At 41.0% G+C, this 26,486-nt stretch overlaps 1 protein-coding gene across 1 annotated transcript in view; it reads right to left on the reverse strand.

Moving 5' to 3' along the window:
* The window catches only part of myo3a (myosin IIIA), a 243,667-nt gene that overhangs the window by 77,546 nt on the left and 139,635 nt on the right, over nt 1-26,486 (reverse strand). Inside the window, exons 23-25 of the mRNA XM_059971447.1 lie at nt 14,983-15,188; nt 10,111-10,222; nt 3,410-3,572 (exon numbers count right to left, since the gene is read on the reverse strand). Of these exons, the coding sequence (XP_059827430.1) occupies nt 3,410-3,572; nt 10,111-10,222; nt 14,983-15,188 (481 nt within the window). The remainder of the gene's footprint in view (nt 1-3,409; nt 3,573-10,110; nt 10,223-14,982; nt 15,189-26,486) is intronic.

Here is a 26,486-nt window from a genome sequence, read left to right on the forward strand (position 1 = left end):
GTGTGACTCCAAGCATCAGAATAGCTTCATACATTTGTCAACTTCACGGTTTGTACAGAGAGGGAAACCTCAACTTATGTGGTTTCTCAGGCAGCCTACAGCCTCTACAGCCAATGAAGTACAGTCACTTTTTTAATAGAGGTCCTGCAAATGTGCGATCAGTAGATGTTGAGATAGGCAGCATCTGTGCTAAGAGAAGCAGTTCACATGTTAGGTCAGAGACCACATGTCATAACCTTGAAAAAAAGGAAATACGTTAGTATTTGTAACAAAATGAAGGTTGGCAAGGGATGGGTAGAAAAAAGGGAGTATCTTTGATAAGGCAAGACCAAATTCATTAATGTTAAGGTCAAAGTAGTTGTTAGATTCATGTTATGTTTCCTTGTATATGTTACGTGTTGTTAATAATAATGTTGTCGAACATGCCTAGTACGCTAGTATATCTAAGAAGAAAATGAAACACTGATCAAAACTAACGAGAGCCAAAATGGTCAGTTCTGACACAGATGGAAAGAAAGAGTGAGTTATCTAAAGTGGAGGGCTCAGTATTGGGTCTGGAATGTTATAACATGCCAAAATGGAAGATGAACTCTTGTTGCCCTAACTTATGTTCAACCTCATTGTAACTGTCAGAATGCCACAGATAGTAAGCTGGATGGTGAATTAAAGTGGCAGGCAATTGGAGGTTTGGGATTACACGTGCAGTATAAGGCAGGTGTCCACAAGGACACCACTTAATTTGCATTTGGTTTCTCCATTGGAGCAGAGGCTACAAGGTAAACACTGAATACAGTACATTAGATTGGATGAAATGTGTGTGAACCACTGCTTCACCTGGAAAGGTGAGAAGAAAGAGGTGACAGGACAGGAGTTGTATCTCCTATGAGATGGTGAATGATTTGTGGTGACAGAAGAGTGGTCCAAAGAGAAATCCCTTCAAAATACAGGAAAGAAAGAGAACTGTGAGCCTGGTGTTGGAAAGTTGTCAGAGTTGATGGAAATTGCAAAGGATGACCCTTCTCTCACCATCCTCCGATTTTCAGATTTCAAATGACTAGATTAATTTGTTTAATTCAGGATGACCTGACAGAGGTATATAAGATTATGAGTGTCATAGACAAGGTAAAGATCCACAGGAGGAGGTGCTAAACGTAAGATAAATACCAGAGGAGTGAGATTTAAAACAGGCAACAGGGGCAACCTTGTCATGCAAAGGGTCGAAAGGTCGTTTCCCTGCTGAATATAGTGTAGGACAGTGTATGATCTGCATTTTGGTAGAAGAGGAAAAAGGTGTAGATTATTTTTCTAAAAAGAGAAAATTCAAAAATCACAGTTGCAAATGGATTGGGAGTTCTCGTGCAGGATTCCCTAAAGGTTGACTTGCAGGCTGAGTTGGTGGCAAGGAAGGCATTTTTGGCTTTCAGCTTGAGAGGACGAGAATATAAGAGCAACGGTGTGATGCTGAGGCTTTATAAGGCATTGGTCAGACTGCACCTGGAGTATGGTGGGCAGTTTTGGGCCCCTCAACTAAGAAAAGATGCGCTGGCATTAGAGAGGGTCCAGAGGAAGTTCACAAAAATGATTTTGGGAATGAAAGAGTGTAAGTATGAGGAGTGTTTGATGGCTCTGCGTCTGTACACACTAGAGTTTAGAAGTTTGACGGGGGATCTTATGGAAACCTATCGACCATTGCAACTCTTAGATAGAATGGATGTGCAGGAGATGTGCTAAGGGGACTAAGAAAGTCCTCTTAGAACATTGATGAGAAGTAATTTCTTTAGCCAGAGGGTGGTTAATTTATGGAATTCATTGCCACGAATGGCTGTGGAGCCCAAGATATTGAGTATATTTAAAGCAGAGGTTGATGGGTTCTTGGTTAGTAAGGGCATCAAAGGTTACGAGGAGAGGGCAGGAGAATGTGGTTGTGAGGGATAATAAGTCAGCCCTGATGGAATGGCAGAGCAGACTTGATGGGCTGCATGGCTTAATGCTGCTCCTATATCTTTTAGTCTTATCATGTCAACAGGACCCAAGCATCAGATTCTTATGGCAGTTGCATCAGAAAAGCAAATGAGTAGTTTTTGAACTCTGCTCTGTTTATCTTAAATAAAATATGTTCAGAACAGAGTGCTGAAAAGGTGCAAAAACCATGTAGTGAACTGAAAAGATTGGATTAAATTTGAACGTGATATTTCAGGGGACAAAATAATGAAATCATATGTTACTAAACCCGAAGATGGAATGAAAAAGATAATATGCACTTCAGCAAGAACAATATGAACTCTCTATATGCTTAATAAATAGAAACAGAATGTCTATCAATACATTTTGGTATTTACAGTGGTATGCAAAAGTTTGGGCACCCCAGTCAAAATTTCTGTTACTGTGAATAGCTAAGCAAGGAAAAGATTATCTAATTTCCAAAAGGAATAAAGTTAAAGGTGACACATTTTTTTAATATTTTAAGCAAGATTACTTTTTTTCCATCTCCTACAGTTTCAAAATAACAAAAAAGGAAAAGAGCCCAAAGCAAAAGTTTGGTCACTCTGCATGGTCAGTACTTAGTAACACCCCCTTTGTCAAGTATCACAGCTTGTAAATGCTTTCTGTTGCCAGCTAAGAGTCTTTCAATTCTTGTTTAGGGGATTTTTGCCCATTCTTCCTTGCAAAAGGCTTCTAGTTCTGTGAGATTCCCGGCTGTCTTGCATGCACTGCTCTTTTGAGGTCTATCCATAGATTTTCAATGATGTTTAGGTCAGGGGACTGTGACAGCCATGGCAAAACCTTCAGTTTGCACCACTTGAGGTAGTCTATTGTGTATTTTGAGGTGTGTTTAGGATCATTATCCTGTTGTAGAAGCCAACTACAACTCCAGTTGTCCAACTCTATACCAGTTCTTAAATCTACACCAGTCGCTGAGGTGGAAGTTGATAAAGGCATGGTAAATCTGGTTCCAAATAGCCCAACAGTATCACACGAGAAACTTGGTGCCTCAAACTTGTGCCATCGTTCAATATGACCAGAGCTTTTATGTCTTACATTACACTGCTTACATTGCATTGCAAAACAGATTTCACAACCCATGTCAATGACAATAAATCTAATTTTGATTCTGATTCTTATCTATGCTGGGTTCAACCCATTTCTTTGCCAGTTTCCCAAAACTCTCAATTCCTCAGACTGAGCCTTTCCTGATTTGACCCGAAAAGAAGAGAGACAGGTACATGAACATATTCTAAAAGATACATGAATAGGAAGGGTTAGGGACATTGGCCAAGTGTGGGCAAATAGGACTTGTTTAAATGGGAATCATGGTTGGGCATGGACCAGATGGGCCATAGGGTTTGTTTCTGCACTGTATGACTCAGTATTTTGAATACCAGTAAAATGGGAAAAGAGGAGAATTTACCTGACTGAATGGCAACTGCACTCTGCTGCCTCTTCTCTTGCAACCTTCTGTACCTTTTAGCTCCAAGCCAGCCTTTCACATAGGCCTGCATGAGAACTACACGATCCAGCAGCTCCTTTACCATGAGGTTTAGCTGTTCCACATGGTAGTATTTAAGAAACACCTGAGAGCAAAGAACAAGATGGTGACTAAGTTTGAAAAATTACCGGGATTGAGAAAAAAATTTAAAGATGCTTATTTAATGGAAAGGTACTTGTCAACTGCAAATTAAAGTTCTGCATTCTGTTATTGGTTTTCCCTTGTACCACATCAATGTACTTATGTCTTGAAATTATCTCTGACTTGGTAGATGTGCCAAAATAAACTAATTACGAATTACATTGAAATATAGTAGGCGATCCAAAGAAATGCAACAAAGGTATGCTTTCAGTCTCGGAAAACTTTTAACTAATTAAACTGAGCTCTTAATTCCGGTTTTATTTAGTTCTTGCCTCTTTATGTTCTCCTACATCACAGACTAACTAGTGGCATTGGTGTTGAATAAGCACTTGAGCAATTATAATAGACTCTGCCCAAAATGGGTTTACCTGAATTCCCTTAAGCTGCCAGCAGCAGAAGCAGTAATGTGGACAAGACTGAACATCACCTTCTGCATAATAGCTCAGTGGAGCAGATTGTCAGCTCATTATAAAATCAAAGATATTTCTTTGTTAAAACTAAATGACTGGAATGAAAATCAAGGGGACTTTATAGAAATGGTGAATCTGTTCCGCTTGGCCACTGCCTAGTGAAGTTAAAAATTACTCCCAATATGTTTGTTACTTGCTGCCGCAATTAAAAAACAGTTGAAATGGTTTCTCATGAACCTTTCTAATTGTGGAGGTAATCAAATATATTTTGTAAAGGCAAGAAGCCTTCAAATTGATGCTGACCTGTGAGTTATAAAAACTGGATTTGACCATGGGAAATTTATCCAGTACATGTTTCTGAAATACAGCTTTACTACATTTGTCAGCTCCTTCAGGGGAAATCATGTCCTAATTAAGGAGAGCCAGCATGGCTTCGAGCAGGGCAAGCTTTTACAAGCTTGCTTAAATTTTTGGATGAGGTGACAGGATGACTGATGAAGGTAGGGCTGTGGATGTTGCCCACATGGATGAGTTGTCCAGATGGATTCAGAACTGGCTTGCAAATTGAAGTCAGAGGGTAGTGGTCAAAGAGACATATTCTAACTGGAAGTCTGTGACCAGTGGTGTTCCACAGGGATCAATACCGGCACCTCTGCTGTTTATGACGTTTATAAATGACCTGGATGAAAAGATAGGTGGGTGGGTGGGTTCATAAGTGTACAGATAGCATGAAGATTCGTGGTGTTGTGGAGAGCATAGAAGACTGGCAAAGAATACAGTGGGATAAAGATCAGTTGTAGATATAAGCGAAGAGAAAGCAAAAGGAGTTTAACCAGGCCAAATGTGAAGTGCTGCACCTTGATAAGTCAAATGTAAAGAGACAGGACACTGTTAACAGTGTTGATGAGCAGATGGATCTTGGAGTCCAAGTTCATAGCTCCCTGAAAGTGGTGACACAGGTTGGAAGGGTGGTTATGGCATGCTTGCTTTTGTTAGTTTAGGCACTGAGTTCAAAAACCAGGAAGTTACATTGCAGCTTTACAAAACTCTAGTTAGGCCATATCTGGAGTAGTGCATACAGTTCTGGTCGCTTCATTATAGGAAGGATGTTGAGGCTTTGGAGAGGGTGCAGTAGAGGTTTACCAGGATGTTGTCTGGATTAGAAGACGTGTTTTAATGGAAGATTGAACAAAGTTGGGTTGTTTTCCTTGGAGCAGTGGAGGTTGAGGGGAGATCTGAGGTTTTAAAGAATACGCAAGGCATAGAGGGATAAACAGCATCTTTTTTTCCTGGGCTGAATGGTCTATTACCAGAGGACATGCATTTAAGGTGAGATGGGGGTAGTTTCAAAGGAGACGTAAGGTGCAAGTTTTTTACACAGAGAATGATGAGTGCCTAGAGTGCACTGCCAGTGGTGTGGCTATTGCAGAATCAGAAACAGCATCCGATCTAAGTTTAATATCACTGGTATATATCATGAAATTTGTCGTCTTTGTGCCAGCAGTACAGTGCATTTTTTAATTATAGAAAAAATGTGAATTACAGTAAGAATATATATATATATAATAGTTAAATTGAATAAGTAGTGCAAAAAATCAAAATAAAAAAGTAGAGAGGTGGTGTTCATGGGTTCAATGTCCATTCAGAAATCAGATGGCAGAGGAGAAGAAGCTGTTCCTGAATCGTTGTGTGCGCACCTTCAGACTTTTGTACTTCCTTCTTGATGGTAGCAATGAGAACAAGACATGGCCTGGGTGATGTGGGTACTTAATGATGGATGCCACCCTTTTGAGGCACTGCTCCTTGAAGATGTCCTGGATGCTGGTGAGGCTAGTGCCCATTTTGGAGCTAACTGAGATTACAACTCTCCGCAGCTTATTTCAATCCAGTAGCCCCCAACCTCATACCAGCCTGTTAGATTGCTCTCCACTGGACATCTGTAGAAAGTTGCATGTGTCTTTGGTGACAGACCAAATCTCCTCAAACTCCTAATGAAATATAGCCACTGCTGTGCCTGCTTTGTACCTGCATTGATATGTTGGGCCCAGAATAGATCCTCAGAGGTGTTGACACCCAGGAACGTGAAATTACTCCGTCATTCCATTTCTGATCCCTCTATGTGTGTTCCTTTCTGAAGTCCACAATTAGTTCTGTAGTCTTACTGACACTGAATGCAATGTTTTGCTGCAACACCACTCAACTATCTGATCTGTCTTGCTCCTGTATGCCCTCTTGTTACCATCTGAAATTCTGCCAACAACAGTTGTGTTGTCAGAAATTTATAGATGACATTTGAGCATAAGGGACTTTTAAGAGATGTTTAGATAGGCACATGAATGTGAGAAAATGGAAGGACATGGACATTGTGTAGGTAGAAGAGATTAGTTTAGTTGGCTATTTATTAGCTGGCTATTATTAATTTAATTGATTTGGGAAAATATTCTGGGCCAAAGGGGCTGTTCCTGTCCTGTACTGTTCTATGTTCAATCCACATTGCTTTGGGATTGGGATTATTACCCAACGGGAAAGCTCTTGTATTATCCTACTCTGTCTACAATCACATTGTCTATAGTACCTTGATGATCACTAAAGTCTCCTCTTAGAGATAGACAAACAGATGGTGATGCGGTACATCCTGATTTGGAACCACTCTGGTTTGTCACCCCCCCATAAAAGATTACAATACACAGGACAGCCTTGTGTTAACAAACTCTCTTTTTGGTTTCCAGATTGTCTCTTTCTGAAACTTAAGGCTGAAGTCTAGGCTTTTAATTTTGCATTGGAAGGAGATTTGTTCTGCTCCTATCCCTACTTTACAATGCAACTCAAAAATAACTGTTGCTACTTAAGGAGAACTACATGTATCATCTTTTTAGAATGATAAGCCATTTGAGACTGAAACTGATTCTGGGAAATTGGCAGTGGGGTTGAGGGGGCAGAAATGAGAGATATTTGGAAGTCTGATGAGGACTTGGCTTTGGAAGGGGTGCGGGGTGTGCATACGATATCAGGTCCAGTCAGTGATGGGTGATGTTGAAATATGTAAAATCCTATAATCACACAAGTCACCTGGCTTTAACCTCATTTGGCAGGATGATGGTCACCACTAAAGAATTTTAAGAAGGAACAAAGCTGGGAGCGGGAATTGGTCAAAAATAGTGAGCATTATAAATGGGTAACAGAATCAAAGAGAAACAATAAAAAGGGTCCAAAATAGAAAAAAAAATCCAATTTCAACATTGATGGTGATATATCTAAATGTTTGCAACTCTTGCAAAAATGTAGATAACTCAATGGCATGAATAGAATTTATTAGGTATGATCAAACTGGCATTAAGAAATTATAGGAACACTGAAACTGGGAGATTAATGTGCAAGTACATTTGATCCTGAGGAAGAATAGACAGAAAGGAATAGGAGGTGGCAGAGTAGTATGGTGATAATGTGTGATCTTTAGCTTGACAAAATATGATGTAGAATTTGAATCTATTTGGGTCAAACTAAGAAACAGCAAAGTGCAAAAAACATTTGAAGGAATTATATACAGGCCCCCAAATGTCAGTTGTGAATTTGGATAAAGTACAAAACTGGAAATCAATGGTGTCACTGAAAGCCAACATTCATGAGCCACAAACAATCAGAAAAGAAAATGCCATGTTAGAGCAAAAATTGATTAGAGAGCTTAAAGTAAAAGAACCCTTTGGCACAAGTGATCATAATTTGATCAAATTCACCCTGAAATTTGAGGAGTAGCTAAAGTCAGATGCATCAGTATTACAGTGGAGTAAAGTAAATTACAGACGCTTGAGAAAGGAGTTGGCCAGAATTGATTGGAAAAGAACACAGCCAGGGATGGTGGCAGAGCAGCCATGACTGGAATATCTGGATATATACATCCCAAAGAGGAAGTATTCTAAAAGAAAGAAGACACAACCATGGCTAACAAGAGAAGTCAAAGTCAACATAAAAGACAAAGAGAGACCATTTAACAAAGCAAAAATTACTGGGAAGTTAGAAAATCCAGAAGCTTTTAAAAATCAACAGAAGGCAACTAAAAAGTTGTTAAGAAGGTAACTAGCCAATAAATAGATACATAAAGTGTAAAATAGAGGTGAGAGTGGATATTGGACTACTGGAAAACAATGCTGGAGAGATAGCAATGGGGGACAAGGAGAAAACAGATGAACTGTGGAAGACACTAGCAGTATGATGAAAGTTCCAGGTGTCAAGGGTCATGAGGTGTGTGAAGCCACCATTATTGAAGGTGCTTGGGAAACTGAAAAATCTGAAGGTAGATAAGTCACCTGGACCAGATGGTTTACACTCCAAGGTTCAGAAATAGGTGACTGAAGAGATCATGGAGACATTAGTAATGATCTATCAGGAATTACTAGATTCTGGAATGGTTCCAGAGGACTGGAAAATTGCAACTGTCATTCCATTCTTCAAGAAGGGAGAAAGGCAGAACAAAGGGAATTTTAGGTCAGTTAGTTTGATCTCAGTGGTTAGGAAGATGTTGGAGTCGATTATTAAGGATGAGGTCTCAGGGTACTTGGAGGCACATGGTAAAACAGGCCATTGTCAGCATGGTTTCCTCAAGGGAAACCTGTTGGAATTCTTTGAAGAAATAACAAGCAGAACAGGCACAAGAAAATTAGTTGATGCTATGTACTGGGATTTTCAGAAGGCCTTCGACAAGGTGCCACTCATGAGGCTGCTTAACAAGCTACAAGCCCATGGTGCTACAGGAAAGATAGTAGTATGGATAAAGTAGTGGCTGATTGGCAGGAGGCAAAGAGTGGGAATAAAGGGAGCTTTTCACGGTTGGCTGCCAGTGACTAGTGGTGTTCCACAGTGGTTTGTGTTGGGACCGATTCTTTTTACATTATATATGAATGAATTAGAGATAAATAGAGGGACAGTTAGTTTTGAGGAAGTAGAGAAGCTACAGAAGGACTTAGATAGAAAGTGGGAAAGAAATGGCAGATGGAACACAGTGTTGGGAAGTGTATGGTGATGCACTTTGGTAGAAGAAGCAAAAGGGTTGACTATTTATTAAATGGAGAGAAAATACAAAAATCTGGGGTGCAAAGGGACTTTGGACTCCTTGCGCAGGATTCCCTAAATGTTAATTTTTAGGTTGCATCTATGTTGAGGAAGGCAAATGCAATGTTAGTATTCATTTCAAGAGAACTAGAATATAAAAGCAAGGATGTAATGTTGAGACTTTATAAAGCCCTGGTGAAGCTTCACTTGGAGTATTGTGAGCAGTTTTGGGCTGTTTATCTGAGAAAGGATGTGCTGAAACTGGAGAGGGTTCAAAGGAGGTTCATGAAAATGATTCCAGGATTGAATGGCTTGTCATGTGAAGAGTGTTTGATAGCTTTGGGCTTGTATTCATTAGAATTCAAAATAATGAGGGGTGACCTCAGGGTTGTAACTGGTGGCACAAATGTTTTTCAAGGCACACCTTGATAACAAATTTACTTTGAACTCTAAACCTTGAATGGGTTGTCTTGAAATAGGAAATATGGTCTTTAAATAAGAATTTGTCCACCCCCAATGGGGATGAGAAGAAATTTGGACGTTGACAGGCTGTGGAATCATTGAATTTCTTTCTCCTACAGATGTGAACGTTCAGTGGTTGAGGCAGAGATTGAAGGATTTTTTATATTAAGTAAATTAAGGGACTATAGGGTTAATACTGTAAAGCGGCACTGAGGTTAATGATCATCCATAATCATATTGATCGATGGAACAGGCACATCATCACCTGACAATCTATCCTGTTATGATCTTGCACTTCAGTGTTTACCTGCAGTGCTATTTCTTGGTACCTGTTACACTTTATTCTGGGTTATTATTGTTTTACCTCAATGTAATAATTTGATCTTTATAAACAGTATTTATTACAAGCTTATCTGTATATTTGTGACAAAATATACAAATACCCGAACCAAATGGTCTATTTCTGATTCTGTTTCTATGTTCTTATAATTGAAGACTTTTGAGTCAAAAATTATGCATGCATCAGAATGAATAGGCAGAAAATAATATGTATGAATCACCTACTTTGGTCTTCCCTAGGACCCAGTTGGTAAGTTTAACCTTTTTCAAAATGGCAATGCATATCTCAGGATTTACTGGAGGTTCTTCAGTTGACTTGAATGCAAGAAGGTAGTATCTATAAACAAGCAGAATGAACAGCAAAACAGAAATACCATACATCTGCAAATTTTAGATCAGAGTTAAGAACTAAATTCTACCAAATCACAACTGATCTCAGAAATTTCCCATCCATGAATATAAGGAAAGGAATATTGCAGGAAAGAAGCTGGGTCAGTGTGTTGCCCTGAAGCCATGATATCGTGCTTACAGTTGCCCGCTCATGTATTCTGTCTGCCATATACTGGGCTGGGTTACAGATGCGGCTTTCCTCTTCCACTCAGAATCATGCCTGGCATGAGAGTGTATTCCACTTAATTCTCATCTACTGCTTCCATACCATTCAAAAGCAAGACAAGCTACATGGAGAAAAAAGTTTGAACTCCTTGACGATATCCTGAACTTAGTGTTACAAGATGGTCCCAACCGCGACATCTTCTGGGATTTAGACTCTCTAACTTTCCAGAGTATGGATAGCTGACCCTTTAATGGTTCAGGATGGTCCTGCTAATTGGTGATCATGTTTTGGGGGCCAAGAATTGAGTAGTTAAGGAGCTGCTGAACTGAGATTTGGTGCTCAATTGGAAGTGTACTATGACTTTGTCTAGCGCGTGCCTTGTGCTCAGATCCATTTTGATACCTTGTCTCGATCCTTGCTTCAGATACACTAGCATCTGTGTAATAAGACCTTTGACAAAGGAGCAGAATTAGGCCATTCAGCCCATTGAGTCTGGTCTGCCATTTCATCATTCTGATCCCTGATCCAACTGAACTCCATACATTTTCCTTCTCACTATATCTTTTGATGTCCTGATTGATCAGGAATCGATCAACTTCCGCCTTAAATATATGCACGGATTTGACCTTCACAGCAGTCTGTGGCAGAGCATTTCACAGATTCACCACTCTCTGGCTGAAAAAATTCCTCCTTACCTCTGTTCTAAAGGGTCACCCCCCAGTTTTGAGGCTGTGCCCTCCAATTCTGGACACCCCCACCATAGGAAATATCCTCTCCACATCCATCCATCCAGTCCTTTCAACATTCAGTAGTTTTCAATAAGATTCCTCTGCATTCCTCTAAATTCCAGTGAGTACAGGCCCAAAGCTGCCAAACGCTCCTCATATGTTAACCCTATCATTCCAGGAATCATACTCGTGAACCTCCTCTGGACTCTCTTCAATGGCAACACATCCTTTCTGAGATATGGGGCCCAAAACTGTTGACAATACTCCAAGTGTGAACTGACTAGTGTCTTTTAAAGGCTCAGCATTATCTCCTTACGTTTATATTCTACTCCCCTTGAAATGAATGCCAGCTAAAGGGGGTGGAGCTTAAGAGACAATGGCGCCTAACGGCGACTCCTTTGTTTGTATCTTAGGAAACAGCTCTACTTCTATCTTTAATATCTCTATTTTTCCCTTTCAAGGTTCTTTTGAAGACCCTGACCTGACTTTGGTTCTTTGTGGGAGTGGGGCCCGCTCTCGGGTCGTTATTTGATATATTAAGTTCGCAGCCTAGATGATTAGCTTGCCTTTGGAGTTTTGGGAATTTGTGGCTCTGGAGGTGGGTGGGCTCGAGGTCAGTGTCATGGGAGACAGAAGATCGATAGCAGCAAGCTGGCTGCTGGCTGTGTGCCCAGAGACCTGAGCCCTTTGGGCACAGAGTTTGGAAAAATCGACGCAATGGACTTTTAACATTGTAAATCAGTGAGTTGTTTGCTATATCTCCCCTCTTGCTGTGAAATGGGGACATCTCTTTTTCCCTTATTAGGGAGAGAGAGAGCCTGTGCTGATGAATTACCGGGTGAACGAGTAGTTTTCAGGGTACTGCAAGTCTGTGTCTTTATTGATGCTTTGCTACATGCTTGTGTGCTCGATGGGGGGTGCCAACGTCTTTGGGCTGGTGCTTACGTGTGGGAGGGGGAAGCTGGAGGGGGGGCTTTGGGGCTCTAACAGCTAACTGTCATTCATTCTTTGGGGCATCCCTCTGTTTTCGTGGATGGTTGTGAAGAAAAACAATTTCAGGATGTATATAGTATACATTGCTCTGACATTAAGTGTGCCTTTGAAACATTGCATTTGCCATTTTTACCACAGACTCAGTCTGTAAATTAACCTTCTGGGAATCTTGCACGAGGACTCCCAGGTCCCTCTGCACTTCTGATGTTTGAACCTTCTCCCCATTTAGATAATAGTCCACACTATTGTTCCTTATAGCAAAATGTATTATCATACATTTCCCAACACTGTATTCCATCTGCCTCTGTTTTGCCTATTCTTCCAATTTGTCCTGCTGCAATCACATTTCTTCCTCAGCACTACCTACCCCTTCACCTATCTTTGTATCATCCACAAAGAGGTCAATTCCATTATCTAAATCATTGATAAACAATGTGAAAAACAGCGGTCCCAATACTGACCCCTGAGGAACTAGTTACTGGCAGCCAATCAGAAAAGGCCCCTTTTATTCCCACTCAGTGCCTCCTGCCTGTCAGCCATTCCACCATCCATGCCAGTATCTTTCCTGTAACGCCATAGGATCTTGTCTTGCTAAGCAGCCTCATGTGTGGCACTATATCAGACGCCTCTGAAAATCCAAGAAAAGCACATTCACTACCTCTCCTTTGTCCACCCTGCTTGTTACTGCCTTGAAGAGCTCAAAGAGATTTGTCAGGCAAGATTTCCCTTCACAGAAACCATGTTGACTTTGACTTATTTTATCATTAATCTCCAAGTACCTCGAAAACTCATCCTTAACCATAGACTCCAAATCATTTTCATCAAGGACTTTTGTCACAGTACAATTGAGCCAACGTGGACCCAGAGGGATATCAGGAATCTTTCGGCTGCTGTGGCCAGCCGTAATGAAAGGATTTCCGGACAAGACCTGGAGACTCACGACCTCCAGGGAGCCAGGGTTGCTTGGGAGAGCCAGCAGGTTGCTCTGCAGAGCTGGTATATCTTCCAACCCCCGCTTCATTAGTGATTGAACTCCAGCTGTCCTGCTTCCTTTCAGAGCGTGGAAACGTGGTCTTCATTATCTCGGTCCTGACTGGAAGAACCCGGGCTCGGCCCACCATGCATTGGGAATATAGATCAACGATTTGCGCGGATTTGAAAGAATACATGGCCACCGTGAGGAAGGTGTTTCATCACCCTGCCAGAGCCAGCTGAGCCTCAGCGCCTGATGAAGATTTGCCAGTGGGTGGGGGGGGGGGGGGGATCGGTGTTGATAAGGTCAGCAACCAATTATGTGATTGAATTTTGAACCTTGGCCCAGGAGAGTGGTTAGAATGGGGAGGCGTTGGCCAAGCTATACCGCCACAGACTCCAAGATTAACTGAAGGATGCTCCCACTTTGGGAGAGCCTGCAGAGAATTTAGAGGTTCTAATCGACCATCAATATAGCAGCGAGAGTTGAGCCAGTCCTTGCCCACAACTGTCTTGAATGGTCGCTGCTATATTGTGGGCAGAGTCAGCAATAGACTGGTTTTGCAGATGAGGATAGGGGATCATGTGGAATACACTAGTTTCTACATCATTGACTCTCCACTCATACTTCTGAATCTCAAGTACCCTTGGCTATCTCTACATAACCCAACTGTGGACTTGCTTGGTCCAGTCATTGTAAGAGGGTTTATTTGCGACATTGTGTTCTGACACCCAGACTCTTTTGTGACTAACGACCAATAAGGAGACAGCCTTAAGTCTGGGGTAACCTGAGACCTTCTGGAGACCTAATCTTGCTCTCAGGCACGGACAAACCAGTTCCAGTCAACATGACTGTGTGAGTCCCGACACTCTATAGTCAGGAGAGGTCCAAGGAATGTCCACTTTGACCACATCACACCAGAATGGGTTATTTTTGTTCTGATTGTGACTCATTCTTGTAAAACTTATGTATAATATATGTTTAGTTTACGCTTGCTTTGTGTATGCTGTGACTTTGATCTGTGTGTCTGTGATGCTGCTGTAAGTTTTTCATTGCATTAATGTATTTGTGTGTATGACAATAAACTCGACTTTCACTTTGACAATGGTTTCAGATTTCTGAATCCACAATATTCTCTATCTCCATTGGCACCAGCTTTTTGGGAGACCCGTTTCTTCGAGATGGATAGCAAGTAACGTTCGGAAGGTGGTGCGTGAGGGCCGAGGGCCCAGTATGTGAGTGACAGTGATGTTCAAGATGAGCACCAACGTGTGCACATTTGACTGTTTAATTAAAATGGGCCCTTTTCTTTTTGGTTTTCTTTACTAACCTGTTGGTCAAGTTCAGATTCATAAACATAATTCCTTTAATCGTTTGCGGTCTACTGTCTGTTATTTTGTGGCACTAATTTATAACAGGGTAGTAAATTACACAGCATCCACACAAACCAGGGTTTGGGGTGGGAGAGTCGTCTTAATCTCACGGGTTTGGCGGGACAGGAAAGTGTTTTTCCTAGACTTGCACAGCCAAGGAAAGCAGTGGGTTGCATTTTCTTTTCTTGATGACATAGGTGGGCTCCTGCTTGGTGTATGGAATTGTTCTAAAATCCTAAATAAGCCACAGGAAGAAATCCCACCTCCATTATCATGGGATGTTTTCAGAAAAAGATTTGATGTATCAAATTGCTTATGAAAACTAGGTTTCAATCAATAACTGAAGCTTTAACCAAAGTAAAACACAGAAATGTGTCAGACATGTCAATCACATCCAGTTTAGCTTCCTCATGCCAGTGTTTCAGCTGCCACCTGGTTCTGCTGACACTTAGGTCACAGAGCTGCATTGCTTACCTCTCAATGAAATTTGCAAAGAGAATGCGGTGTGAAAATCCTTGTCTGCGGATTCGGGCAGTTTCCAGAACACCCGTGTATCGGAGCTGCACCAACACCTTTTCTTGATCAAACTTCTTGGCCTGGCGATCATTGTTCGGTTTGATGCAACGCACAAAATGAGGCAACCCACTCACCATCTTGGAGAGGAGATCCATGAGCGAATACTGAAATTCAAACAGACATCAGCCACAGAACCACTGCAATATACATAAACCTTTTGGTTCACAATCACTTTTACTAAGAATTTTGATTACTTAACATTGGCATCGCAGGGTCCTTTACAATCAACCCAATAGACAGGCAGAGGGACTAAATGCCATTTCAAAAAATGCCCCTGTATAACCCAGCATTTACTAATATCAGCATCAAGGTATCACCTCTAATTGTGCACTGGAACCCTGGGTTAGAAAATGCATCCAGATCTCATTAATTTAAGGGTAAGACTGCCAACCATCATAAAATACAATTTTCAGATTGCAAATTTTGCTCAATATGTTCTAACTTTGTTTTTATCTAAAGTTAGATGAACATATAATTTCATTAAACGTAATAATAATACAGTAGGTATTGTTTTGTAGGTTGAAATACTAAGAAGGTGGACTTTAGAAACCATTAACCAGAAATAGCAGTTCCATTTTTAGTCTGTGGTTATTAATTAGATCATTAGGTTTGCTTAGGATGCTTTGAGGGTAAAAAAGAAACGTGAATTGCAAACTTATGCTGTACTTTTATAAAGCTGGTGACACAGGGATACGTGCTGCCAAGGGAGATGGCAGATTAGCTATGATGGCAATGCTTAAGAGATACCAATGCAGATGTACTTCACTGCATATTTTGATGTTTCTATACACACGTGACTTCTCTTTACAGATACATGAACTGGGAGAGAGGGACTAAAGTACCATGTGTGGGCAGAGGAGCTTAGTTTAGACTGTCGTCATGGTCAGTTCAGACTCTCTGGGCTGAAGGGTTGTTCCTGTGCTGTATTGTTCTATGTTCTAGATCAGACAAGCCATACCGGTAGTCATTCAGAATATAACAGACTATCAGTGACTTGGTTTTGTGCAATGAGAAAGTTAAAAAATAACATTTCTGCTGTGAGTAGCCCTTCAGAGAAGAGTGAGAAGAAGATTCTCCATAGGATGGAGAATAACTGTGACCATAATGTGATAAAGAGAGAATAAAGGGGTGTCATTGTCGAGTAGGGGTTAGTGCGATGCTAATACAGCTTGGGACATCGGAGTTCGGAATTCAATTCCAGTGCTGCCTGTAAGGATTTTGTACGTTCTCCCTGTCAACGCGTGGGATTCCTCCAGGTAGTCCGGTTTCCTTCCATAGTACAAAGACCATAAAGCCATTAGACACAGGAGAATCATGCCATTTTGCTCATTCAGTCTGCTCCACCATTCCATCATGACTGATTTATTATTCCTCTCAACCTCATTCTCCTCCCTTCTCCAGTAACTTTGACACCCTGACTAATCAAGAACCTATCAACCTCTACTTTAAATGTACTCAATGACTTGGCCTCTACACCCGTAAGTGACAATGATTTCCACAGTTACACCAGCCTTTTGCTAAAGAACTTCCACCTCAGCTCTATTCTAAATGGGCACTCCTCTGTCTGAGGCTGTTCCTTCTAGTCTCAGACTTCTCCACTAAGAAAACATTCTCTCCGCATTCACATTATCTAGGCCTTTGAATCACCAATAGGTTTCGATGAGATCTCCCTTCGTTCTTCTAAACTCCAGATTGTATAGTCCCAAGTCCATCAAACTCACCTCCTACGTTAACCGCTTTGCTCCCAGAATCATTCATAAGAACCTCCTCTGGACCCTCCCTAATACTAGCACATTTTTCTTAGATAAGGGACCCAAAAACTCCTCAATACTCCATGTGTGGTCTGACCAATGTCTTATAAAGCCACAGCATTACATCCTTACTCTTGTATTCTAGTCCCCTCGAAATGAATGCTAACATTGAATTTGCCTTTCTTACCACCAATTTAACCTGCAAGTTAGCCTTTCGAAAATCCAGCACAAGGGCTCCCAGCTACTTCAGTACCACTACTTTTTTAATTCTCTCCCCATGTAAAAAATATACTTTGCCTTTATTCCTTTTACCAAAGTGTATGTCCATGAACTTCCCTACGCTATACTCCATCTGCCACTTATTTGCCCATTCTGTCTAAATCCTTCTGCAGACTCCCTGCTCCTCAACACTACATGTTTCTCCACTTATTTTTGTATTGTCTGCAAACCTGACCACAAAAACATCAAATCCATCTTTGAAGTCGGTGATCTATAACTTGAAAAGGAGAGGTTCCAATACTGACCCATGTGGAACACCATTAGTTATCGGTAGCAAACTAGAATAGACTGTTGGAGTTCTTTAAGGAAGTAACAGGCAAGATACACAAAGGGGAGTCAGCGAATGGGTTTACTTGGATTTTCAGAAGGCCTTTGACAAGGTGCAGCACATGAGGCTGCTTAACAAGATAAGAGCCCATGGAATTCCCTTTATTCCCAATCTTTGTGTCCTGCCAGTTAGCCAATTTTCAAAGTTCAATGTAATTTATTATCAAATTACATATATGGCACCATATACAAGACTGAGATTCACTTTCTTGTGGGCAATCACAGTAAATACAAGAAACATGGCAGAATCAATGAAAAAGCCACACCCAACAGGACAGAGGACAGGCAACAACCAAGGAGCAAAAAAACCCTCCAAACTGTGCAAATACAAAAAAGAAGAGAGAAAATAAACAATAGTAATGATAAATAAATAAGCAATAAATATCAAGAACGTGAGCTGAAGAGTCCTTCAAAATGAATCCAAAGGATGTGGCAGTTCAGTGATGGGGCAAGTGAGGTTGAGTGAAGTGATCCCCTCTGGTTCAAGAGCCTGATGGTTGAGGGGTAATAATTGTTCCCATATGTGGTAGGATGGATCCTGAGGCTTCTTCCTGAAGGCAGCAGTGGAGAAGAGAGCATGGCCTGGATGGTAAGGCTCCTTGATGACGGATACTGTATTCCTGTAACAGCACTCCATGTAGATGTGCACAATGGTGGGGAAAGCTTTACCTGGAATGGACTGGGTCACATTGACTGACTTTTGTAGACTTTCCCATACAAGAACATTGATGTTTTCATACCAGGCTGTAATACAACAGTCAATACACTCCCCACCACACAGATATAGAGGTTTATCAAAGTTTTAGATGACTTGCCAAATTTTCACAAACTTCTAAGTAGAGGTGCGCCATGCTTTCTTTGTAATTGCACGTATATGCTCGGCCCAGGACAGATCCTCCGAAATGATAACACTGAGGAATTTAAAGTTGCTGACCCTCTCCACCTCAGATCTTCTGATAAGAATAGGCTCTTGGACCTCCAGTTTTTTCCTCCTGATGTCAATAATCAGCTCCCTGCGGCACCACCCAGCAAGATCTTCAAGCTTGCTCCTATATGCTGATTTGTCACCACCTTTGATTTGACCAACAACAGTGGTGTTATCAGCAAATTTAAATAAGGCATTGGAGCTGTATTTGGCCTCACAGTCATAAGTATAAAGTGGGTAGAGCAGGAGGGTAAGCACACAGCCTTGTGGTGCACCAGTGCTGATGGGGTTTGTGGAGGAGATGTTGCCAATCTGAACTGACAAGGTCTGTAAGTGAGGACATCAAGGATCCAGTTGCACAAGAAAATATTGAGGCCGAAGGTTTGAAGTTTACTGATTAGTTTTGAGGAGATGATAGGACTGAATGCCAAGCTGTAGTCAATGAAGAGCATCCTGATGTATGCATCTTCACTGTCCAGATGTTCCAGAGTTGAAAGAAGAGCCAATGAAATAGCATCTGCTGTTGACCTGTTGTGATGGTTAGCAATTTGGAGCAGGTGCAAGTAAATTCTCAGGTAGGAGTTGATATGTTTCAGCACCAACCTTACAAAGTAATTCATCGCAGTGGATGTAAGTACTACTGGACAATAGGCAATGAGGCAGGTTAACGTGTGTTTCTTAGGTATCATTATAACTGAAGCCTGCTTGAAGCAGGTAGGTGGATCCTGACGAAGGGTCTCGGCCTGAAACGTTGACAGCGCTTCCCCCTATAGATGCTGCCTGGCCTGCTGTGTTCCACCAGCATTTTGTGTGCATTGTTAGGCGGATCTTCTATTCCTATTAGTATATTTCCTGTAATTCCATGGGCTCTTATCTTGTTAAGCAGCCTCATGTGCTGCACCTTGTCAAAGGCCTTCTGAAAATCCAAGTAAAACCATCCACTGACTCCCCTTTGTGTATCTTGCCTTTTATTTCCTTAAAGCACTCCAACAGATTTGTCAAGTGATATTTCCCCTTAAGGAAACCATGCTGACTTTGGCATATTTCATTATGAGCCTCCAAGTACCCCGGAACCTCATTTTTAATAATGGACTCCAATATCTTCCCAACCACTGAAGTCAGACCTACAATTTCCTTTCTTCTGCCTCCTCACTTCTTGAAAAGTGGAGTGACATATGCCATATGCAATTTTCCAGTCCTCTGGAACCATTCTAGAATATACAGATCTTTGCAAGATCATTGCTAAAGCCTCCACAATTTCTTCAGCTACCTCCTTTAGAACAGGTGTAGTCCATCTGTTCCAGTTGACTTAGCTACTGTCAGACCTTTCATCTTTCTAGGTATCTTCTTGGTATTATTAGCAGCTACACTCACATTTGCCCCTTGACTCTTGCTTTTCTGGCACACTGACATACAAGGAAGATGGATGTAAAAAAACTTATTAAGTTCATCTGCCATTTCTTTGACTCCATTACTACTTCTCCAATGTCATTTTCCAGTAGTCCAATATCTACTTTCAACTCTCTTTTTCTCTTTATATACCAGAAAAAAAGCTTTTGGTATCTCTCATTATATTATTGGCTAACATAACTTCATAATTTATGATCTCTCCGTATATCTTTTTAGTGCCTTATGTTGGTTTTTAAAATCTTTCAAATCCTCTAACTTCCAACTAATTTTTTTCACTATGATATGCCCTCTCCTTTGCTTTTATGCTATCTTTGACCTCCTTTTTCAGCCATGGTTTCCTTATCCTCCCTTCAAAATACATCTTCATCTTTGGGATGTATCTATCCTGTGCTTTCCAAATCTCCTCCAGAAACACCAGCCATTGTGATTTTGCCATCATCCCTGCTAGTTTTCCCTTTTCATCAACTATGGTCAGCTTCCCCCTCATGCCTCCATAATTCTCTTTACTCCACTGTAACATTGATACATCTGACTTTATCTTCTTCCTTCCAAACTGCAAGATGAATTCTGTCATTTTATGTTCACTGACTGCTTAATCTTACGCTTCCTAATCAAATCATGTTCATTACACAACACACATTCCAGAATTGCCTTTCCCCTAATGAGTTCAACCACAAGCTGCTCTTAAAAGCCTTCTTATAGGCACTCTACAGATGCCCTCTTTGGGATTCAGCACCAATCTGATTGTCCCAATTTATCTGCATATTAAAATCCCCCAGGACTATTATAACATTGCCCTTTCTGCATGTCTTTTCTATCTTCCATTGTAATTTATATCCCAGCTCCTGGATGCTACTCAGAGGCCTGTATATAACTACCATCAGGATGCTTTTACCATTGCTGTTTCTTAACTACCCCCAAGTATTCTACATCTTCTGATCCAGTGTAACCTCTTTCTAAGGATTTGATTTGATTTTTTACCAACAGACCTATTGCATCCTTCTGCTTACCTAGCTGTCCTTTGAATATAATGTGTATCCTTGGATGTTCAGCTTCCAACTATGATTTTCTTTTGGCCACGATTCAGTAATGCCCACAATGTCCTACTCTAACTGCACCACTTCCTCAGCTGCTTATTCATCTATCATCCTATTCCTGCCCTGACTAGCACATGGTACTGGGAGTAACCAAAAGATTATTTGGAGGTTCTGATGTTCAGCCTCTTCCCTAACTCCCTATGCCCACTATGCAGGACTTCTCTCCCCTTTCTACCTAAGTCATTAGTGCCAATGTGCACCATGACTTCTGGCTGCTCACTTTCACTTGTGAGAATCTTCTGCAGCCACTCTGAGACATCCTAGAGCATTGCACCTGGGAGGCAAAACACCATCCTGATATCTCTTTTACAGCCACAGAATCTCCAGTCCATCCCCCTAACTATCAAGTCTCCTATCACTGTAGCCTTGCCTGACTTTATCCTTCCCTGCTGAGCCTCAGAGCTGGCCACAGTGCCACTGGCCTGGCTATGCCCTGATATGTCATTTCCCCCAGCAGTATCCAAAAGTGTACACTCAATGCTGCAGGGGTTGGCCAGAGGGGAGCCCTCTGCTGACAGCTTACTCCCTTTACTTCTTCTGGTGGTCATCTATCTACTATCAGAAACCTGCAATTGGGATGCGTCCACCTCAGTAAAATTCTCATCTATGAAGTTTCCAGCCTCCCAGATGATCTTGGGTACATGCAGCTCCAGCTCCAGGTCCTTGATCTTGTCATTCCAGAGCTGAATTTGGGTGCACTTGCTGCAGATATAGCCTTTAGGGAGAGTGCTAGGTACCCTGCAATCCCACATCTTCCAGGAGGAGCATTCCATTACTTTAACTACCATCCTCCTTACATTTTTATACCTATTACTTCTCAAGCTTAAGTTCCAGCCTGTGTCTTTTTCTCAGATAAACCTGTTCAATGCCAAGCCTGTTGAGCTACCACTTGACCACTCTAACAGCGAACCACTCCGACAATTGTCGCTCTGCTTACACCTCACTTCTTTTCATCGGCACCTGCCGAGTGGCTAAGAGATCGTTAAGATTGCAGCCTGCCGAAAAGTTCCGAAAGGTCCCAAGCTCTTTTTAAACCTCATTCTGCTCCATGAATTAATAACTGCTCTTGATGATTGCAGCCTGCTGAAAAGTTCTGAAAGGCCTTGAGCTTTCTTGAAATCTCGATCTGCCTCACAGGAAATGACTGCCTGCGATGACTGCAGCCCACTGATGTAATAGTGAGTAGGTTAATTGGTCATTATAAATTCTCCTATTGTTTGGGTTAAATAGGCAGGTGACTGGGTGGCGTAGTCCATTGTGCCAGATAGATAGAACGAAACTAGGTCTTTAATCTAATAGATAGATAGATAAATATATTGATAAATTAATAAATAGATGGATTAGATAAATAAATAGATCTTTAATCTGAATAAAGCACTTTATAAAGTATGATACCCAAATTGATAGTTTGGTGAAGCTCACTGTCAGCAAACAGCAGACAGGTAATGCATAATACTTAAAGAATGTAATCATACATTGCAACGGGGATCAATCTTATCCACACAAAAATGTCAGGAAAATGTGCTGAACCATTGGCTATGAAGGGAATTAATGATATTATTGGATCCAAAAAGAAGACATATAAATTGCTAACAGAAGGCAGCGTATCTGAGGATAGAAGTAGTTTACAATTCTGCAAAGGATTAAAAAAAACAAATAAGATTGGGAAAGTGTACAAGTGATACTAATGGTAAAAAATCTTTAAATTAGTGAAGCGAGAAAAAGACTGGTGTAGACAATTATAGGTCTCCTATTATCAAGGAAGAGATTATTATTGTTAAGAAAGAAATAGCAGAATATTTAACCAGTTACTTTGGTTCATTTTCACAAAGGACTACTCAAATAACCTCACAGATATAGCAGGGAATTTAGAGTCTAGGGACTGGGTTAGGGTTTTTGAGGGAAATACTGTGAGAGGTTAATAGCACTAAATGCTGAAAAAAAACGCCAAAGCTTGATAATTTACATCCTTGAGTACTAAAGGGAGAGGAATATAAATGCTGAATACATTGGTGGTCAGCTTCCAACATTTTTTTAGTCTCCAGGGCAGTTCCTGGCAAATGTGATCTTACTTTTTGAAAAAGAGGGGGAAGGAACTATAGACCGGTTAGCCAAAATACATTATGAGGAATGTAATAAAAGAACATCTGGAATGCAGTTACCGGATCTGACCAAGTCAGCAGAAGGCAACGAAAGGAAGATAATGCTAAACAAATTAGTTGGACATTTATGGTCACAGAGTAATAGAGTCAAACATCACAGAAACAGGTCCTTTGGTCCAATCTATCATGCTGACCAAGCTAATCTCATCTGGCTCATCTGAAACAACCTCCAATATTTTAACTGACACTCATTAGTTCTCTGACTTTCTTTTCATGTGCAACTTTGTTGTGCAACTCCGAAATGACATCTATCGTGCTATGTAGAAAAATGGGTTAATAGGGAAAATATTCAATGCTTTTCAAATGAGCTTGTAAAATTTGAAAGATTTAATGATCTTCAGATAGATAGTACTTTTCTGTAGTTCTATAATCCATGAGTCAGGACACCAGCAAAAACTGACAATTTCTGAAATGCCCAAAGGAGCCCTAATCCTAATCCTTTGATGGGTGAAAACAAAAGGTTAGTTTGAGACCTCAGTGGAACACTGATTTGGCATAACCAACACTGCAATGTTTCATCACTTTGACTACTGTACACTAAAGTGCAGTTAGCAGCAACAATGATTTACTTTAGGTGTACAAAGCACGAGAATTCTTTCCTTCATAAAACTGCCCTACAGTAATTTGATCTGGCAAATCTATTGGGATTTATGAGTCTTTTTGCAATTTTATAAGTACATCTCTGAACTTAATTTTGACTATTGTCCCAAACCTTCACTCAATACTTTGTTTACAAATCTAGGCCATATGACAAACTAATAAGAGACGTAATATGAATAGGTATGTATTCAGTTAGGTAATGTTTCAAGTCAGTAGCCCTTCTACCCTTCTCCAAAACCATAAAAATGAGAAAACAAGTATTGAATTTTGCTCCAGGCCTTACTGAGGTCCATGTTGGCTACATCAACTGCCCTACCTTCAGCAAAACTTTACCTACTCTTTGAAAAGTTTAATGAATTTAGTTGGACAGGATTTCTAAAGCAAAACCATGCTGACCATCCATGAATAGTACTTGTCCTTCCAAATCCAGATTAGACCTGTACTACAGTTTCTTTTCCTTGAATTGCCCTCGTGTGAGATTCATCTAACACTATTACATTATTATTTTCACTGTTTGCTGTGATTTACAAACTTATCTGCCCCGCTGTCTCTCATTGATTGTTTGGAGGCTGTAGAGCACCTTGAGTAAAGTCAATGTTCCTATTTTCTTGTTTCTAATGATGTCATTTGGAGCAGCATCTTGGATGTTTGCTCTTCTTATTGGAGAAATAGAGTTCTTGATTAATATTGCAATGTCATCTCTTCTTTTGTATCTTTTTTAAATGTTGAATTGCTGATCTGGAACATCTTTCAGTAATGCTGAATGCCCATGTGCTAGGCACTACTCTCCGTGACTGTGTCTTGCCAGGTACAGCACCACCCTGCATTCTTCTTGCTTGCTTGCTCTGCCTGCTGAACTTATATATTCGGATGTTGCTCCCCTCTTGCTATACCGCTCTGCATCACACACAGTACGTTCTCTGTGCAAGAATTGTTTAAACTTTCCTTAACAGCACCAGCAAAACTCTGTACCTGTACCACCCCCCTTCCTCCACACCTTACACATAGACATGTAGATAGAGACACACACACACACTGAACTGTCCAGTCTGCACAGACTCTATGTTCCTGTCCTAGTAATCCTGAAAGCATACCCTCCTGTATCGTCTCTTCAGCTACCTTTCATCTACTCACACATTGCCCTGGAAGTAAATTAGAGATTAAATCCTTTTTAATCGGAATTGAATCAGGTTAAATATCACTGGCATATATCATGAAGTTTCCTGTTTTGCAGCAGCAGTACATAAATTTTTAAAAAAAGCTCTGTGTGTGTGTGTGTGTGTGTGTGTGTGTATACACACACACACACACACACACAATGGAGCGGAAGAAGCTGCTTCTAAAACATTGAATTAGTGCGATCAGGCTCCTGTACCTTCTACTCGATGGCAGCAATGAGAAGAGGGCATGTCATGGGTGATGGGGGGCTTTAATGATGAATGCTGCTGTTTTGAAGTATTGCCTTTTGAAGATTTCCTCAGTTCTGAGGGTGCCAGTGCCCATAGTGGAGCTGACTAATTTGCTACTTCCTGTAGCTTCTTCCTGTTCTGTGCAGTGGTCCCTTCATACCAGATGGTGACACAACCAGTCAGAATACTCTCCACAGTTACATCTCGTGAAATTTGCAAGTGTCTTTGATATCATACCAAGTCTCCACAAACTCTTAATGAAATGTCATGCCTCCTTTGTAATTGCATCAATATGTCGGACCCAGGATAGATCTTTAGAGATGTTGACACCCAAGAACAAAACTGCTCACTCTTTCCATTTTGATTCCTTGATGAGGACTGGTGTATACTTCCTTGACTTCTCCTTCCTGAAGTCCACAATCAATCCCTTGGTCTAACTGAGACTGAGTGCAAAGCTGTTGTTGTGACACCTCTCAGCCAGCTGATCGATCTCACTCCTGTGTGCCTTTGTCGCCATCTGAAATTCTGCTAACAATAGTTGCGTCATAGGCAGATTTCTAAGTGGTGCCTAACTACACAGTCGCGAGTGGAGAGATAGTAGAGCAGTGGGCCAAGCATGCATCCTTGGGCATTGATTGTCAGTGACAAGGAGAGGTTATCTGCTAATTCAATCCCTAAATTTAAGTTATAGGACCTCATATCTCCTTTTATCTGTGATCTGTCCCTTCAGAATGACTTACAACTATTCAAAGATATCCCTGACCTTGATATCCTTGACCTTAACCATACATCATACTGAATTCCCATCAATGCTGAAGAAACACTTGTCTCTTCCTCTCATTATTGAAGCTCATACCGCTATTGTTCTTGGACCCTTGCTCCTGTTCTCTTGTGCCGTGACCTTGGCTCTGGTTGGAATTCCCGGAGGAGTAAGGGCACAGAGAAGAAAGGGAATGCCTGTGAAAGAGTGAAAGCCAAGGTTGTCCAGGTAACGCTATGCAATTGCACTCTGATTAATAAATAAATGAAGACATTTAAAGAGACACTGGAAGTTCGAGGTCTGTAAGACAACAGGTGTGACAAATCTGAAGCAAATGTGAATGTGGCAAAAGCCCTGTAGAACCAGCAGCAAGAGTGGAAAGTTCACTGGACATCCTTATCTCAGAACTGTCCAGCTCTGACAATAACAGGAGAACCTTAAAGGAAGTGATTGATGGGGATGTAAGATTGGAACAAGAAGATGTGAAGGGAATAGTCCCTTTGGAATGCTGAAAGAGGCAAGTGGGGAGGCATGGGTGGATATCTTCTGGTTGTGGAAACTTACTAAGATGACAGAAATTACAGAGCATAATCCATTGAATGATGAGTCTAATGAGATGGAAGGCAGGGACAATGAGAACTCTGTATTTGATGTTGACAGGAAAGTGGGGTGAATTGGTGGG

The sequence above is a fragment of the Hypanus sabinus genome, chromosome 6 (genome assembly GCF_030144855.1).
Source record: "Hypanus sabinus isolate sHypSab1 chromosome 6, sHypSab1.hap1, whole genome shotgun sequence".
Lineage (NCBI taxonomy): Eukaryota > Metazoa > Chordata > Chondrichthyes > Myliobatiformes > Dasyatidae > Hypanus > Hypanus sabinus.